Raw genomic sequence first — 18,234 nt, 5'->3', positions numbered from 1 at the left:
ATTCCCTGCGGGACTTGAACGGGTCGTTGTGGAGAATAATCCCTTTCTCAGTGAAAGCTCAAACGATCTCTTGGGGAAAGTGGATCCAAACCTCCTGTTTGAATCCCAGCTCAGTTTGAAGCTCAGTTTATCCTTCCAGGGTGTGAAGGTCTGAGAGATCCAGTTAGCAGGACAACTTCCTGCCAGGAGGCAAGGACAAAACAAAGTTAAACTCAGCTTGACTCAGCAAACTCAGCTTGGCTAGAGTACCCTAAACTGGCAAACACTGTGGCGTCGAAGTAGTGGCAGTTAGCAGCTTAAGAACACTCCGTTTAACGAGGAAACCATCAGCAGGTGTGTGACCGGAACCAGGCGCCTCCTGGTGTATGAAGGGAGACAAACACAAACACAAAACAGGAGTCCTGACAGGGCAAACATTTTTGACTACAGCCTGGTTTTAGATGTTTTTCACTTATCGACAGTCAAAAATAATGGCTATATTTTGGGTTGTTCATAAAATGCAAAAGTAGCATTTAAGCTATTTGAGTTTGTTGAAGGAGCAGATGCACATTCAGAACATGCAGGACACTGAATCCCCATTGACTGAAAATGAGACTCTAGCTTTTATGAAAGAGGCCGGTTCAAACGTAGAGCTATTTCATATAAAGCACGTGTTCTGTAAAGATACACACAGTAGCTCTTATCGCTGTTGTAAAACTGATAGACAGCTCTAAATTTTGCAACTGATTTTTTTATTTTAACTAGCTTGTTGGCTTGAAACACTCTGATTTTATTTACATGTCTTACAAGCTCACCGTACCATGCCATCTTTGTAATGCATATTAAGGAACTGTTACTGACACTGACTTCACAGAGCTTCACCTATTAAACCCAGATTATCCCCCTAAACCAACCATACATATGAATGTGGCAGTTCCTTAGTGCCTGTGCATAGGTTATTCATGCTATCCATGTAGAACTGTGATCCATCATCATGTTCAATACAACTAATTTACTTGAATCACTAATATTGATTGTCTGTGATAACAATCATTATTGGAGGCATCAAAAAGGTTAAATGCGAAAAAGATGCACCATTTGATTCTTTATGATTCAGACAACATGGATAAAACCAGTTTATAATTAATTGCATTAAGCTCATTTCTGTTTCTCAGGAAAATTGATTGACTGTTTTATAAACTGAGACTAATCAATGGGATGCAGGTGAGATGCTGGTAACCACTGTAAAGCACCGAGCTTTAGAAACTCTCCGTTTAGCAATACCTCACCTGAAAGCAAGTAAAGGTAAAGCAAGATCTCTGTAACAGTTTATGAAGTGCTTTTATGTGAGCTACAATTCATAACCTCCTGTAAAGGTTTACTGCCATAAAAGCACTACAATTATTACATTTCCTTATCTTTTTTTTCCACTATTAGCATTAACTGAAGTGAGGACTGATAGCCGTATTTCAACGTCACAATAACCTTTTGAAAATAGGAGAAATTTTGTGCTCCGTCTACTTGGTACTGTACCTAAAAGTTGTAGATGTGAGGTCGTAGCGCAGCGTCTTGTATGTGTTGGCGGAATTTTTTGCTTACAGTTAATCTACAGATGCTGCTGTGTTGATTAGATACCCATAATTTAGCTTAAACGAGCTTCATAGAAGGGTCTTCTTAAAAAAATGCATTCGGTTAAACAAAGAGTGTATATTCACTGTTTATAAAGACCCATGAATGCATCCTTTATGTCGGACATCATTCAGACTAAACTTTGCTTTTATCATGATTTAAACTAATAATTTCTATTTGCTAATCATGTTTCTAACTAAATTTACTTTCAGAACTTTCCATCCATATTGGATTGGGAGTAATGTCTTTAAACTTTCTGTCTTAGACTAAGATCTTAACAATTTTTTTATATTTCTTTATCTACAATCTTCTCATAGTGCCAGACTCCTGACTAACTTTTCAGTCAGAGTGAGATCATGGGTTAGTGATTACCATGAACTTTGCTGTCTTTAACCCACTTAACTCCTAATAGTATGATTAAGGTCAGTGTCCTTAAAAAATGTTAATATATCCTATCACCGTTCTTTCATGATACCAAATACTTTGAGATGATGAGTACTACTTTATGCCAGGGAACCCATTCAATACATTATGCTGCCATCCGCTTACTTTGCAGTCTTGATGATGTCGTTAGGTTTGCAAGTGTTGCCCTCGTTTTCTTCCAGATGAAATAATGCTCATAATTGTCAAATGATTCTAGATTTTTCAGGCAATAGGATATCTCTGTGAACATTTGATTCCTTTTATGTTGCTATTTTAGTTTTAGCTTCTTCCTCTTGCAGTGGCCTTTCAGCCCAAATGGGCACAGGACTTGTCACATTATGGATAACGAGACTCACTTTCCAAATTGGGCCTAAATGGGGGGAGTGTTGGCCTGGTGGTTGTGCTCTGAGAAGGTTGCAAGTACCCGTTTCGATCCCCACACACTCTGGGTTCCTGAGCAAAATCTTTAACCCCACACTGCTCCCTGGGCACCACACAATGGCAGCCGACTGCTTCCCAAGGGGATGAGTCAAATGCAGAGAGTTAATTTTGTTGCTATGTACTTGTGACAGTGTAATGACAATAAAGGCTGGGCGAAAAATAGAGGTTTTCATTAATTGCAATCAGGTTATTTCACACTTATCACAGCAGAAACTATTCACCTCTAGTACACAGATCCTCTGTTTCTTAATTTGTGTGTTAGTTGGACATTCCCACGATGATAAAGATGACATGCAATTGTTTTAACAGATTAACATGGTACCTTCAAGGCTAAACCGGTCCTTTGAATGTGCCCGATTCTCCTCCTGTTATCTCAGCTAATTTCTTAGTTTGTCATGATCGCACAAAATAAAGCATTGAGTTGTTACCCTAAATATTTAAATAAGTTTAAATAGACATAAAGACTTAATCAGAGATTTTTTATATTGTCTTTAAATGCACAGTACTTGAATATACCGAAATGTCCTTTATCTCATTTTAAAGTATAAATTCATTATTACCGTTTTCTAATCTGACAGAGCTATAACATAATTGGATCTCATTTTGATTGTGTCAAAATATATGAATCATGCATCCATACCCGTTCTTGTTTCTCATCCAAACAGTAGTTGTTAGAAGCATGAACACAAAAGCTTACTTGTGCTGTGACTTGCTAAACCAAATGTTGTATCTTCTATATCTAAATCATACACCCACATGGCCGCTCGTATCAAAGGACTGTGAAAAGGACTCACACAAACAGTGTCCTTGTTCTCCTGTGGAGGAGGGGAGCATTTGTAGCTTCTCGAGCTGTGGGGAAGCTGTCCACTGAAGAGCAGGAAGGTTGATGGTTGAAGGATTTATTTGATGAAAAATAAAACAAGGCTGCTAGGAGAGAAAGGCATTCAAAAAGTACACATGCAGTATTGTGCATATCTAACAAGAATCCAGCTAAATATTTAAGGTCAGCTGTTGAGTATTTTATCTTTTTCTTGCTGAAAATTGGATTTTTGTTGTCTTGTGTGATGCAACTTTGCAAATATCTGACAATGTAATTAATAGTTTTTTTAACGCTTTTTTTTTTTTTGCTGATTATTTTCAAGTGGCTTTGTGCCTTTCACCAATGTGTTTCTCAATTTCGATTATGTCATCTTTAAAGAATTTACATTTTTTGCATGTTAATAAGCGTAATACTCAATGATAATGGAGTATTACAATGGCAAATAATGACAGAAATTCATTGTATTTTTATTCACGGCCTACTATTACGCCAAATTCAATTCATTTCCATTTATGCTAATTTACTCTTTGTAAAATGTGACAGATTACATCAGCTTTGTCAATTCATGCCCCATTTCTATATAAGGCTGATACCATTTCTCACTTCTGCTACCATTTCATTTTGTTAATCAACCATTTCTTACTCATTTATCTAAATAAAGGTATGTTGGTTTATTTTTGTTTGTTAGTATTAAAAAGCCTACCTTGTTAAATATCTAAAAAAATAATTAAATCTAATTTAATGTAATATATTACTCTTAAAATGCTTAATATTATACATTTGTATTTAATTTTTTTTATTTCTTAATCCCTATTGGGGTAGTTACCGGTAGCAAAATTTGTCGATGGATGGATGGATGGATGGATGGATGGATGGATGGATGGATGGATGGATGAGTTTTTACACCACATTCAAAGTTATTTAATTTGTAAACTGTTTCTACTGACTGTTAGTGCAGCCTTTGATCAGACTTCTTTCCAGACTAGTATGCTACATATACAGAGTAAATTAGCCTTTCTGGGCAGTCTAAAGATGTTAACCTCCCTTTCTTTGACCTTAGACCTGTACAGGTGCTTGATGAGGAGAGCACAAGACCTAATTACTAATTTCACTTTTGTCTAGTTATATTTTGGTGTTTGAGTAATCCACATAGTCATGGATGTCCACAGGACAGACTAGATAAAAGTAGGGTCATATTTATTTGGGTCATTAATCCAAATTTCAGTTGACAAGACTAAGGGTAATCATGGGTTTTCCAAAGCATTAGGAAATATTTCCCACTGGTAACGAATCACTACAAAGTTGTTATAAAACCTCGTTTTTCAAAGGCCAACGAAAAATTCTAAGTAAAAAAAACTGGTAGGTGCCAGCTCTGACCCCTTCATCACACAAAAATACAGGTATTTATGAGTTATCCTCTGCTGGCAGGTATTTTCAACTGAAGATGTGTAACAAATACAACACCTTGTATATTAAAATAAGTCTTTATTTGTGAAAGTTAATTTGAAACAAACCCAAGGAGTTTACTACTTTCTTCTACTTTTCTTCTGTGGCTTCTTAGTTGAAAAGACACAACATGCATTATAGTTAAAATTTCTGCAAAAACATATAATAATAGTTAAAAAAAAAACTTTCTCAGAATTGGGTTGATATGGTTTTTGCATGCTCTACATTTGGAAATTAGAAAATTAAAATCAGTATGAAAGTATTTTTTCAAACTCATTATTAAAGCAAGACAAATTAAATCAGGCAGAAATATCTTAATTCTGTGTAACTGAAGCAATGCCAACAATCACAAGATCTTGATTTAGGCGGTGACTAGTGCTATAGAACCTAGACTTCACACAGAGTGGGGAGGAGGATGGTGATAAGAGCATAATTACCCCCACCCCACCCTGTCTCGCCCACTCTGACACCCAATAATAAAACTTTGATGTGCTCCTCTCAAAAAGTAACAGCAGCCACTAATCACAATTGATTGCAGCCACTTAGGCGAGGCACACTCATCATCTCCAGCTCTCTCTGGGTGGGAGTCGTTCTCTCCGTAAACGGCTGGAGAACTCAAACTATTCAAATGAAATGCAGTACAAGAAGCAGAGATTAATCAGTTGAGAGAAAAGAAGAGAAAAGGGCTGGGTGAGTAAAACACGTGGTGTCAGCTGCTGTGAGGAGGAGAAGAAAAAGCTATTAGAAGAGCACAAACCGATCTTCTTATGTTTTATGTTAAAGTTCTCTGAACAAGTGTTATCCATTAGGAATCTGGATTCTAACTCCTTGCTTTATATCAGATGAAATTTTAAGGTTTGATTGATTTTTTTGAGTCTTCAAAAAAGGCTCTAAAAAACATTTTCCAAAGAACATTTAAGAAATTGAGTTGTAGAAAAAAACGGCCATTGATCGAAATGTAATATATATTTGATAAATTAAATATTTTCCTCAAAAAGAACATCTTAACAAGACTCCCTGTTCAAACTACACCTCTCCTTTCCTTAAACAGGTTGAGCTTAAGAAAGTTCAGTCTAGGCAACTGGAAGTGATGATAGTATTTGACCCCTCGTCCAAGAGGCTTCTTCAGTTCTAACTAGTGGTGGGAAGCACTGAGATTAATATACTGTAGGTCTAACAAAGAATTAAGACTGGCCAATACAGTGGGAGGGATCAATGCCACCCTTTGTCCCCCTCTAAATACACGTCCGGTGATTCAAACCTGTTTTTTGACTGCCATGACTTGAGTGACTTTTAATTTGCACAGGCATGTTCAACAATGGAAGCCAAAAAGAGCAAAAAAAAAAAAAAAGGTCTGGAAATAACACTGTGGGATTTTAAAAGATTTGTGTCCTTTAAATTAGGGTGAAAAAATAAGTTCTTGGTCAAAATGTTTGGTTTAAATGTTATCTTTATAAAAGACACCTGTCCACAGCTAACCTGACTCCGCCAGATGGATTTGCTCCGCATATCCATCTGGCAACCATCCGTAGAAGTAATTTTGGGAAGGGGCGAAAATACTGGTTAGCTGATTGGCTTGTTGGTGATAGAGGGGCCAAATAAACCAATCAGATCAACGAAGCATATGACGTACTAACAGAGCGACGACGAAGAGCAGCCAATTGATAGATCAAACTCTTGCCGAAACCAGTCGGGAGAAGAGCAAAAACATCTTTTCCTCTGAGAAAAGCCTCCAGAGCAGTGTTTTGCTCTGCTTTCAGTGAAGAAATACTCTGTAATTCCGATAAAACTTGCTCGATAGCCACGCTAACGCTAGTTTCATCGGCTGAAGCCGCCATGTTCTTTAGACTGAACTGTCGCGCTTCTCGTTGCGTCACACCTCAACCCGCCTCAAAGCCAACGCTGATTGGATGTTCGTTTGGTGAACGGCTCCAAATTTTCTTCAACGGAGAGTCTCCAGACTGATTAGCGAGTGAAATCTTGAAAGCTCGCGAGATCAGGATGGTCTCACGAGGCTAGTCCACAGCCTTCACCAGGCTGGCTAGAGTGAATCCACAATAGGGAAGCAGCTTGGTGTAAATTAGTCAATGGTGAGAGCAACTGTGAGAGAAATAGTAAGAAACTGGAAGACAAACAGTGGTTCTCATTCCTCTTCTTCTTCTGGAGCACTTTGCAGAGGAGGAGCCCTAACTTGAATCAGGTGTGCTGGAACAGACATATATTTAAAACATGTAGGGCAGGGGTCCCTGAGGACCAGGGTTGGGAACCACTGACATACAGACAATGTCCTTGGTTCGGGATCCAATGCAATATCTCATCCCTTGGGGTAAAAATGATCATGATAAGGGTGAACAGAAATCTCAGAACTACATGGAGAGACCCAATAAAAGACCTGCTCCCTGCAGATGAGATCAAAGTAACAAAGGCTACCACCAGTAACACACTACGCTGAGAGGGACTCAAGTCCTGCAGTACCTTCTTACTTGAGTCACTATGGATGAAATGCATGATTGGGAAAATATATGTGGTGAAATGAAACCAAAATATAACCTTCTGGCACAAACTTAACTATTTGTGTTTGGAGGAAGAAGAATGTTGCATTGAATCCCAAGAACACTATACTTTACCCACTCTGAAGAGAATTGTCGTAATTACAATTAATGACATTCAGCTATATGTCTGTGAAATTTAACAATATGTCTAAAGTATTATTCTTAACAAGTAATTATCCTGAAATACTTGTTTCTTACAGTATAATCTTTCATTCTGTAATAGGCGGGTTATCTCTATAAATCTGGTGGAGGCTGCTTAGCAGAATTTGACACAGAACATAAAGCAATCTTGCTCGGGCTAAACATTTTGATTACATCTTAAGCACGGGTGAAAGATGACCTGCAGACCCTCCCCTGCTATGCCCTGTCTCTCTTTGGCTGATTAACTTTAATGAAGGCAGCTAAATACATCTCATTTTCCTCAGATTTGACCTTGGATCAAATTAATTTCATTAAACTTTTGCATGAGGAAGGATAAAGCTGTTCAATGTTCTGTTGATTCATTTTGCAGCAAACTAAGGGAAAGAACGAGCATTAACTGCGCAGATGCAGAACGTTTTAATTGACCCTTAAATAAGTTTGCAGATGCAGCAAGACCCACGCTGCTGCCTCAACCTCCTTCTGTTCATTATTTGTGATTTTTCTTTAGACATGCTTCAGTGCTCTCCCCATCTTCTTATGTATGCTAAAAGGTAATTTTTTGTGAAAAATCCATGCATTCAATGATTTAAACTTTCAACATAAAAAGCCTATCTGGATGAAGAGTATTCAGATCTGAGATGGTTCAGAGTGCAAAGAGCCTGGAGTCGCTGTCAGTCAGAGCAGAATTTATCAGCACATTGATGGGAGATGAAGGTGGATAGGCTTTCATCCTAACCACATGTTGTCATTCTACATTACACATGATGGAATTGGCTCAGGTAGGTGGGCAAAAAAGGTCAGGTGAGATGAAAGTGACGTCAGTTAAGAGAGACAAGATTTGTGAATTTGTGTTCGATGTCTATGCAGTCCAAAGGGCAGCCAAGAACGAAGCTGCTTGTTAAAAAGACATGTTTGCCAGAATGTGTGGCAGAGAGTCATATTTATAAATTGATTTAGTTTATATAACTCCATTTAAGGTAATCTCAAGGCACTTTACAGAGACAGTTAAATCAAATTATAAAGATTGGTTAAAAGTTCTCTGTCTAAGGCAGGCTTTCTCAGTTCTGGTGTCCTGAACCTTTTAGATGTGTCTCTGCTTCCACACCCGAATCAAAATGCTGAATTACCTCCTTAGTATAAAGTCAAGTTCTGCTAATTATTTAATTATTTGACTGATGTGTTAAAGCAGATACACATCTAAAAGCTGCAGACACATTTATACAAATAAACCTCCAGCAGAACGAGTTGTGTTTGAGCGGCCTTCTACGTAGACTAACTGGGGGTTAAAGTTGGCAAAAGCAGACAAAAAAGGAAACAAAATCCAGGTCATAGTCCATTCCATAAAAGAAAAAAAAAAAACAATCCACTGGACCAAGTTTAAAGATGCAGGGGACCAAAACCTCTCTCCTGTTCAACCAGGCCAACAATTCCCCCTAATGACCCCCCATTTCAGAGGCATAGACCAGTATCGGGCACTGCAGGCTAAAAAACAACCCTAGCGACTCCCCATTCCTAAGCGGACCCGTTCGTTTTCTGAGCTAAAACAAGGCGTTATTTTCTGTCCACTCTATAAAGCATCAAAGTCAACGCTAATTCTGACCTTTTAAACAGAAAAAGCTTCCTGGGTGGGAAGAGAAACGTCTTCAAACTTGGAAACAAAGTCCAGTGGATTGTAAAATTGTTGTATAAAGATCTATACTTTCTATGCCAGAAAATATCATGGTAAACCAGCTCCATAGGTGGCTCTGTCAAGGAAAGAAACTGTTAAACAGATGAACTATGAGCTAATTTTTATATAAAAAAAAGAATTAAAAACAGCATATGAAGTTCAATCACGGTAAAAGCTGAGCCCATCACTGCAAAAAATGTAAATCTAAATAAGTAATTTTTTCTTAAAATAAGTGCATTTTTTTCTTGAATTGAGGAGGCAAGTGAGACATTTTGCCAATGGAACAAGACAGTTTACATTTGAAATAAGAAAAAACGATTGCTTAGTCTTATTTTAAGTACATATTTTCTAATTATCTTATTTTAAGTGTAAAAATACTCATTCCATTGGCAAACTATCTTATTTTCCTGCTCAAATTAAGGTTAAATATACTTGATTTAATACATTTTTAATTAATTTCTGATCGTTTTTGCAGTGATGTAAGAGAGAAAAAGGACTAAACATTAGCAACAGGCCCGCCTTTATGATCTGTAATGGAAGAGGCTGATATTAGCAGCTCAGCTGATGCCTCCATCCAGGCTGTTGTCACCTCAAAATAGTGCAGCTTGCAGATGAAGCTCCAATGAAGAGAAAAAGCAGAACATAAAGTTAAATTCACTTTTAATGCAAAATTGGAGAGTAGACACAGAATGAAGCAAAATGATGGAAATTGGTCCCTAGGTCCTTCTGCAGCCTAGGCCTATAGCTTTTTTTAAAAATTTTTTTTTTGAATTTATAAGATAGAAGATATTATTTATTTAAATGTATTGTGTGGCTTGGTTCTGATCCATAAGTTGTATGATTGATATAAGAATAATAAAAAGATATGAATTTGGACACCCATTTAGTTTTAAATTGGATAACGGTCTGAATACACTGGAAAAAAATCTAGAAATAAGTAAAAATGTCTTAAATTAAGTGTATTTACCCTAAATTTGAGTAGGTAAACGAGATGATTTGCCAGTGTAATGGGTATTTTTACTCTTAAAACAAGATATTTAGATAAAATGCATTTGAAATAAGACAATGCAATTGTCTTTTCTTATTTTAAATGTATATTGTCTTGCTCTATTGGTAAAATATCTCTTTTACAATCATAATTCAAGAACAATTGCACTTATTTTGAGAAAAAATGAGTTATATAGATTTTTATTTTTCTGGTGTAGAAAACGTCCCAATGTTTATCTCTTTGTAAACTTATTTTAAAGATATAAAACTATAACCTAGAGTATGATAGGAAAAGCTTACACAAACAAGCTCTCCAAAAATCATGAATGTTATCAGTTTTATATTGTGGGGCCATGTTCTTTAAAGCTAGAGCTTGCATTCAGATTTCTGTAGCACTGAACAAGCTTTTTAGTATAATTCTGGGGAACTCTGTGATTTAAGCTCATTGTTATTCATACATTGTTATATTTTCCCTGCTTCAGAGTAATGCGTCTGTCATTGTCAAGTCAAAACTTTACAGCAGAGGCTTTCAGGCAATCACACCTCAGACTAGCTTGTAGCTGAGCTTTTGTGATACCCTTGCAAGCCATATTGATGATGTGTAGCAACGTGGGCTTAGTTGGACACATTGTCAATCTGGGCTTGCTCCCATGATTTAGCATCCGATCTGACAGAAAATCATGCCGTAAGAGGTCCTTGCACTTAGCACTCATTGAGAGTAAATGGAGATAAACACACTTAACATGATTTTTCTGCAAAAGGGGTATGTTTTTGTTGAACTAAGCACCAATTTAGCTGCAATTTTAATGTGTCTGTCTGGAAGAGAGACACAGTTGTAAAGTAAACCACATCCGCTTTGGGGAAAATTACAAAATAAAATCTTTCTATCACAAGGGAAAACAGTCAAGCTTGCCCTATTTGGAATCACATAAAGACCAGGACACACAAAATACCCATAATAGGAGTTCAGAAGGACAGAAAACAGATAAAGTAAGACATCCTGATTGAGCTTCAAAAAATAAAACATGGTGGGACAGTACAGGAAAGTGCAGCTTATCGTTTCCTTCCTCTTTTTAAAAAAATAAAAAAAGAAACTTGAACAAACAGAATGCTCTTTGAGAATCACCTCTCAATCCCTCACCATATTTCCATGAAGCGCACCACAGCCCTTGTCGTTGTGTTGCCCTTGTCTTTAAAAGTAGCTCCCAGTATATTATTAATATAGGCCTATTTCAAACTTCTATTGGTTCTTGTTTGAGATACTGTGTGGGCTGGTCATGAAGTGGGGCTTTGCTTTGTATCTGCACTGGCTGTTTTGTTTGTTTGTTTTTTTACTTTATATAATCTGACCCATTCAAATATGGGACATTTTTATACAGTAGTTTGTAGGGCACTGGGAGAAAGGTGAAAAAAATCTACACAGATTGGGATCTGCTCACCATAAACATAGCAGCAGGCTGTCATACGCACTGCAGTCAGTGTTACATGAAAAAAAAAATCCTATCAGAGACTAAAGAGTAGGACTCAAGCAGTGTGACCTGGGCTTTAGGGAAAAAGAGGGACATTAACCAGAATGTTTGGGTGAAGCGACACTTAGTGCCTGACTAACCAATTCTGGTAACAAATGTGTCAGCAAATGCAGTGAGAAACCACAACTTAGGTTTTTATGCTGTTGTTGTACGTCTTTTAAAGATTAAATCATGGATTCTGAGAAAACAGAGGTGATTCATAATATCAAGCTACTTACAGCTATTTATCCTGCTTTTTTACAATGTTATTACATGACGACCATTAGTTTTTTTGTTTTTGTTTTTTGTTTTTTTTGTGGAACAAAGGAGCTTTTCCTAAAAGACTAATGTCTCAGCATGATCTGGAAAAACTAATCCATGCATTTATTTTTAGTCGAATTGATTACTGCAACAGTGTTTTCACAGGTCTGCCTAAAAAGTGGATCAGACAGCTGCAGCTGATCCAGAACGCTGCTGCCCATGTCCTCACTAGGACTAAGAAAGTAGAGCACATCACCCCAGTTATAAAGTCCTTACACTGGCTCCCTGTATCTCAGAGAATAGACTTTAAAATACTTCTGTTAGTCTATAAATCCCTGAATGGCTTAGCACCTAAATACATCTCAGACTTGCTATCAGTGTATCAACCCTCCAGACCACTCAGGTCTTCTGGCTCCAGCCTGCTCTGCATACCTAGAACCAGAACTAAACATGGAGAAGCAGCATTTAGTTCCTATGCTCCACTTATCTGGAACAAACTTCCAGAAAACTGTAAAAGTGCGGAAAGCCTGAGTTCCTTTAAATCAAGACTAAAAACACATTTGTTTAGGATTGCCTTCGACTGTTCTAGTTAAACAGTTCAACTGAAACATATTTTCTTTAGTCCAACAGTTTTTAATGTTCTTTTTTGTTTCTGCATTTTTTATTTTATTTTTTATTTTTTCCTACTTGCTTTGATTCTGTTTTATCTTCCTGTATCTTAATCATTTAAAGCACTTTGCATTGTCTTTGGACTGAATTGTGCTATACAAATAAATTTGCCTTGCCTTGTCTTTCATTTCTCAGCTGCTTTTCTGTTAAATTCGGGATGCAACAACATGTGCAATACATACAGTGTATTTTAGTATTTAATTAAATTTGACAAAGATTTTCAATAACATGGATCAACTTCTTCAACAAAGCTATTTTATTATTTTTGTATTATCTTAGCTGATATTATTGGATCAGATATTAAAATGCCATCTTCATTATAAATAAAAAAACCTTAATATGCCAGATATTTTTAAAGTTTACTTTTTTTCCTTCCCTTTCAGCACTAAAAGACGCCCGCTTTCAGCTGGTGAACTTCTCTGACAACGAGCTGCGGGTGTCGCTGTCTAACGTCTCGCTGTCAGACGAGGGGCGATATGTGTGCCAGCTCTACACAGACCCCCCGCAGGAAGCCTACGCCGACATCACAGTGCTAAGTACAACATCAAAACACACGCACGCGCCCACATACACAACCACAGCAAAACCACAGGGTTTCCTTACACAAACACACCAACATTCAGTCACTTGTTAGCAGGAGGTAAAACCTCTAATCACATTTCATCTGAGAAAAATATCATACAGTACTTTCACATGGAAAACAGTAAACAACAGGAATTTTTAATGTTGATGCATTTTCTTTTCATTTTTCTTTGTTTAAATGATTAAAAGATTTAACAATGAGGTTGTTTGCTGCAGAGTTCTGTCACTAAGACCAATTTTGAATATCAAACTTTTGATCAAATATTTAAGCCAATGAAGTAAATCTGATTGTAAATATGTCAAAAAAGAAAGATTTTGAAAATAAAACATGGTGCACAGCTATTTATCCTACTTGTTTACAATGTTATTACATGAAGACCATTAGTTTTTGGGTTTTTTTTGCAGAACAAAGGGAGCCTTTCCTTTCTTAGCTCCTTTTCTGTTACATTTTGAGATACAAGACTATGTACAATAATGCAATATCTGTTACAACAAGCAAACATGAGTTCTCCTGATGTTTTGTAAAGAATTTGGTTGGGTTATTTTGGACAGATGTTGATACAATTAATCTGAGTTGTAGTCTTAGGGCATTAGAGGGGAACACCACAGGAATTGTTTCACTGCAAAAAACATCTAAAAATGAGAAAAAATGTCTTAAATTAAGTGTATTTACCATGACTTTGAGTAGGTAAATAAGATAATTTGCCAATGGAATGAGTATTGTTAGTCTTAAAATAAGATAATTAGATAATATGAACTTGAAATAAGACAATGCATTTGTGTTTTCTTATTTTAAATGTAAATTGTCTTGTTCTATTGGCAAAGTGTCTCAATTACCTCCTCTTATAGACTTATTTAGATTTCAATTTTTTTGCAGTGTTATGATCCTGTTTCTAAAAGAAAAATTTAATGACCAAAGATACACTGACTGCGAATGTGGTTTAAATTTCTGACAACACCGGTTCATCACTTGAGGATTCATTTGATCAGTATTTTCAAAATCTGTCCTGAAATGTTATATTGACTTTAGAGCCCTTTGTAAGGGAAGAAAGGAAGTAAGGAAAGAAGTAAACAATAAAGACAGAAAACAAGGAAATAAGGAAGGAAGGAAACAGCGGGCTTTGTTAGTAACTCGGTGTACTTTACATGCTTTGCTAACATTTAGTCTGTTTTTTAATTAAAACATTCACACCTTTCTAACTAAGTTTAAAATCGAATTGCTTTGTTCTGATTACTTTGCCTCTTAGAGAGTCCAATGTGTTTAGTATGAGTGTCTTTATCCAAAGACACATTTAAATGTTCAAAGACATGTCCTGCAGCTCTGCTTGGCTTGAAAAGCCAAACCTTTGTATGAACTCTGAACATGTCCTCAGATGATGAAACCAGTTTCCTTCTCTGTGGCATTCTAAGTGATTCTTAAGGTCAGCTGTCATCTACAGTTTCTGCCAACGCACTGGTTAAAGAGCAGCTTCCTTTGACTGTGTTTTCTGCTTTAACTTATCCCACTTTTGGAGATTAAACAAATCAAACATTTTTAAATGCATCTTTTGGCAAATTGATGTAATATTATACTGTATATTCCTACAAATGCATGTGTTGTGAGTTTTTTTTAAGAAACGTTTCTGCTTTCTTAGTGTCATACTCTGAATCCATACATACTCTTTATGTCCTGTCTCAGTTCCTCCAGGTAACCCTGTCATCGAGGCCAAGGATGAGGTCCTCAGTGAGGGCAACGAGACAGAAATGACCTGCACTGCCATGAGCAGTAAGCCTGCAGCCACCATTAAATGGATGAAGGGAGATAAGGAGCTCAAAGGTGGGCAGAGAAAACACAGACACTGAGATTACCTCTGCCCGGTCAATAATGAGGCAGACCAACATCATCAAGCTAATATTCCTGCATCACAATGAACTCTGGGATCTTTAAAGAGCAGGTTTAACAGTTTAACAGATGACTTTGTAAAGAAAGTAAATAATGAGAATAGCTTCTATGCAAACAGAAAAAAAACAAAGGTAACATTTTGAAATTCACCCTGGCAGAAACAGGCCAGGGATGAGCTGATAAAGGCCTAATTTGATCCACGATTAATTATGCATTCGAATGAGTATAGAACTGAATCTGTTTGCATTGAGCTGACATATCTAGACCAGCCCACAAAATATAAAAGAGGCTGCAACAGGAATGGATCAGTGATATTACAGACAGTTCCTACAGCATCCAAACACTCAATCTAAATAGTTTCATTTCTCAATTTGTGCTGATGAAATCAGTTCTTCACGTTTTCACTACTGCAAAAAAAAAAAATACAAATTTATTCTATACAAGTTTCCTCTAAGCTGGGCCAGAGGAAAGATCCTCACCTAAGAGGAGCTTGAGGCAGGCTCATAGAGACCAATAACCAGATAAAATGTAGAGAGTAGTGTTAAAAACTCCAGTTTATATATATATATTTTTTATCTCAGTGACTCTGCCCAGTAGCAGTAAAAAATGTATCCTTCAGCATGAAGTAAAAATCAAATACGCTTAGAGTAACTGGATCTCTAATCACTATGATGTGTGTTTTTTTATAAATATAATACTTTTCATTGTTTAGGTTGATCAGTGTGACCATTGAAACAATAACTGATTCATCCTAAAAGCTTTGTCAAACACAATATGAGCTGCAACTATTAGATGGAAAGTTTAGGCTAGCCTTGGTTAAGGTGTGCCTAGAATCTTTCTATTTTCACTTAATGTCTTTTGAACACCTAACCCATAAACGGATGTCAACTCGGCTCAAATAAATTCAGTTGGTGTGTTCTTATAGGATGGTTCCCTATAGGAACTGCTCTATAGAAATGTCCTATAAAGTCTGGCTGCTTCACAAACAGCAAAACGACTCAGCTCCTTCTAGGTTTGCTGTAACCCTAAGGTCAATATTTGGAAGCTGGCAGAGACCAGAAATGAATTCACTCTCTTTTTGTAGTTTATTTAACACAAACCAACATCAACCCTAATTTTTTTCCGGACTGTTTCATATCTCAAATTCAGAAAAGAGCTTGCTGTGGTCCAACATTGAGGAAGGTGACACAGATTTCAGACAGGATCACTATTAGCCCTGCTCACTAACTAACATAGGGCTGTGTCCAAACTAGAGACTGACACGGGAGTGGATTTTCACTCCTGCCCCGTCCCATTCCCACAGAAAAAAATTGTGTCCCATCTCGATCACGGGCCAGAGTAGAAATCTAAATCCTGTCCGGTCCCACTCCTGGTGAAATTACTCCCATTCCCATCCTGCTCCCATTCAGAATGACTCCCCCTCCCGCACCACTCCCATTCTTGTTCTCTTCAATAAAATTTCTGCCAATACATTGAATCTGAATTTCTATGAAGGGTCAGTTAAGTTCCTGTTTCTAACTGTAGTAACTGTTGGTCCCTCCATTGTTGTTTTTGAGCGCGGGTGAAAAACTCAGAGCGAAAGCACTGTTGGTTTTTGGGTCGTGTAGTTTTTTTGACTCGCATTATAGTGTAGGCTTCAAGGAAAAAAACTACAAAATGGCGGCACCAGTACTGGATTTTTTTTTCTTTCTATTATATTTTATTTTTTGGCATCTATCCTAGTTTTTTTTATTTACTATTGGTTTGCTCCTGCTCCCGTCTGCTCCCGCTAATGTTTAATCCTGTACCGTCACAATCACGTGATCGTTACTAATACTGACTCCCATCCCACGGGAATCCCACGAGAATCCCGTGACCCGTTGGATTCCCGAAAAAATGTCAGTTTCTAGTCCAAACATCCACCTTCACCCCTAAATCCCTCAATCCCTACATAGAGCGGGGACTATATAGTGGACTTTATAATTAACTCAGTTAACTGACCGTTCGGACAGATGATCACACCTTGCACTCCCCACTGGTCACATGGACTCTATAATGTTCTATCTCGCCCCCAAAACAGATCCCATGATGCTTTGCAAGGAGAACTATTGCAAAGCATACTTTGATATATCTGTTTGTCTCGTGACCATGGATGCCCAATACTTATCAAGGTTCATTTTAGGACATTTTAAGTCCAGTACTTTTTCATTCACTCAAATTAAACACAGAGTGAAATAATTAAGATTTTAAAATAAACCTACCTGGTTTACCTACTTTCATTTGTTTAATTTTATTATTTTAATGGTATATTAATTATCTATTTTTCCACTGATTAAAATTCTAATGGTATTTATTTATTAAAAGTGATTAAATAAAAAAATAGTACATTTACTTTTTATGTTTTTTTTTATTTTATTATAGATTCACATTTAGATGTGTATTTATCTTGACCCTTAACTGACATTTAGAGTATTTGTGTTACACCTGTTGCTAAGGCTAAGGCCTTATTTTATAGGTTGAAAATGTTGAGGTTTCCTATATGTTGCTGCTACAGGTTTATACTTTACTTTACTACTCAACCATAACCCAATCAGATTTAGTATACACTAAACACCACAATAAATAAGGATAAATAAAGCAAATCAAGATCTTTTAAAAGCTCTAACAATTACCAGTGCATACTCAACCAATGCCTAAACTTAACTCACAAATTAGTCCTTAACCTAAGGTGGCAAAAAAGGAAGTCAGCTGATGATAGTTTTAAAATCTTGCTGTGTAAACCAGGCATGTGAAATGTCTCTCAAAGCCATTTAAAGTCGTAGGGAAGTCATATTTAAATCTCAAATAATTCTGGCTTAAACATGTATATAAATGTACTCTTTATCAGACCATGTTGTCCCAAAATTAAGAAAATGTTTATTCAAAAAAAATCCTATCTTAAAATCTGTTGGGGGTTTTTGTTATCTTATGCCAGCCAGTTAGTTATACGTCAACATGTACGCCTAAAAACGGTCATCTGTCAATCAAATTTTTTCGGTCATAGCATCTTGATTCATATGTCGCAGCTAATATACGAAATGGTTGAAGTAAGAATCATTTAGTTTCCCATTGCGTTCCGTCCCAGTGTTCACGGGGATGGACGTCTGTGTCTTCGGCAGGCGTAGAGCTAACAGAACTGGCAGCGTTGCGAGGCAAGGGCTCAAACATGTACGGCTGGAAGCCTTCTACACCAAACCAAGCTTCTGCCGCCCTGGCGTCCTCTCCCA

At 37.0% G+C, this 18,234-nt stretch overlaps 1 protein-coding gene across 6 annotated transcripts in view; it reads left to right on the top strand.

Moving 5' to 3' along the window:
- Positions 1–18,234, top strand: part of cadm1 (cell adhesion molecule 1) — a 622,928-nt gene that overhangs the window by 460,479 nt on the left and 144,215 nt on the right. For all 6 annotated transcript variants that reach the window (XM_015370204.1, XM_015370203.1, XM_015370201.1 and 3 more), the window contains 2 exons: positions 12,909–13,061; positions 14,786–14,923. In XM_015370204.1, coding sequence (XP_015225690.1) covers positions 12,909–13,061; positions 14,786–14,923 — 291 coding nt within the window. The remainder of the gene's footprint in view (positions 1–12,908; positions 13,062–14,785; positions 14,924–18,234) is intronic.

The sequence above is a fragment of the Cyprinodon variegatus genome, unplaced genomic scaffold (genome assembly GCF_000732505.1).
Source record: "Cyprinodon variegatus isolate N-32 unplaced genomic scaffold, C_variegatus-1.0 Scaffold43, whole genome shotgun sequence".
In the NCBI taxonomy this organism is placed as follows: domain Eukaryota; kingdom Metazoa; phylum Chordata; class Actinopteri; order Cyprinodontiformes; family Cyprinodontidae; genus Cyprinodon; species Cyprinodon variegatus.
The sequence above is the reverse complement of the archived record's forward strand: the minus strand, read 5'-3'. Positions and strand labels throughout refer to the sequence as shown.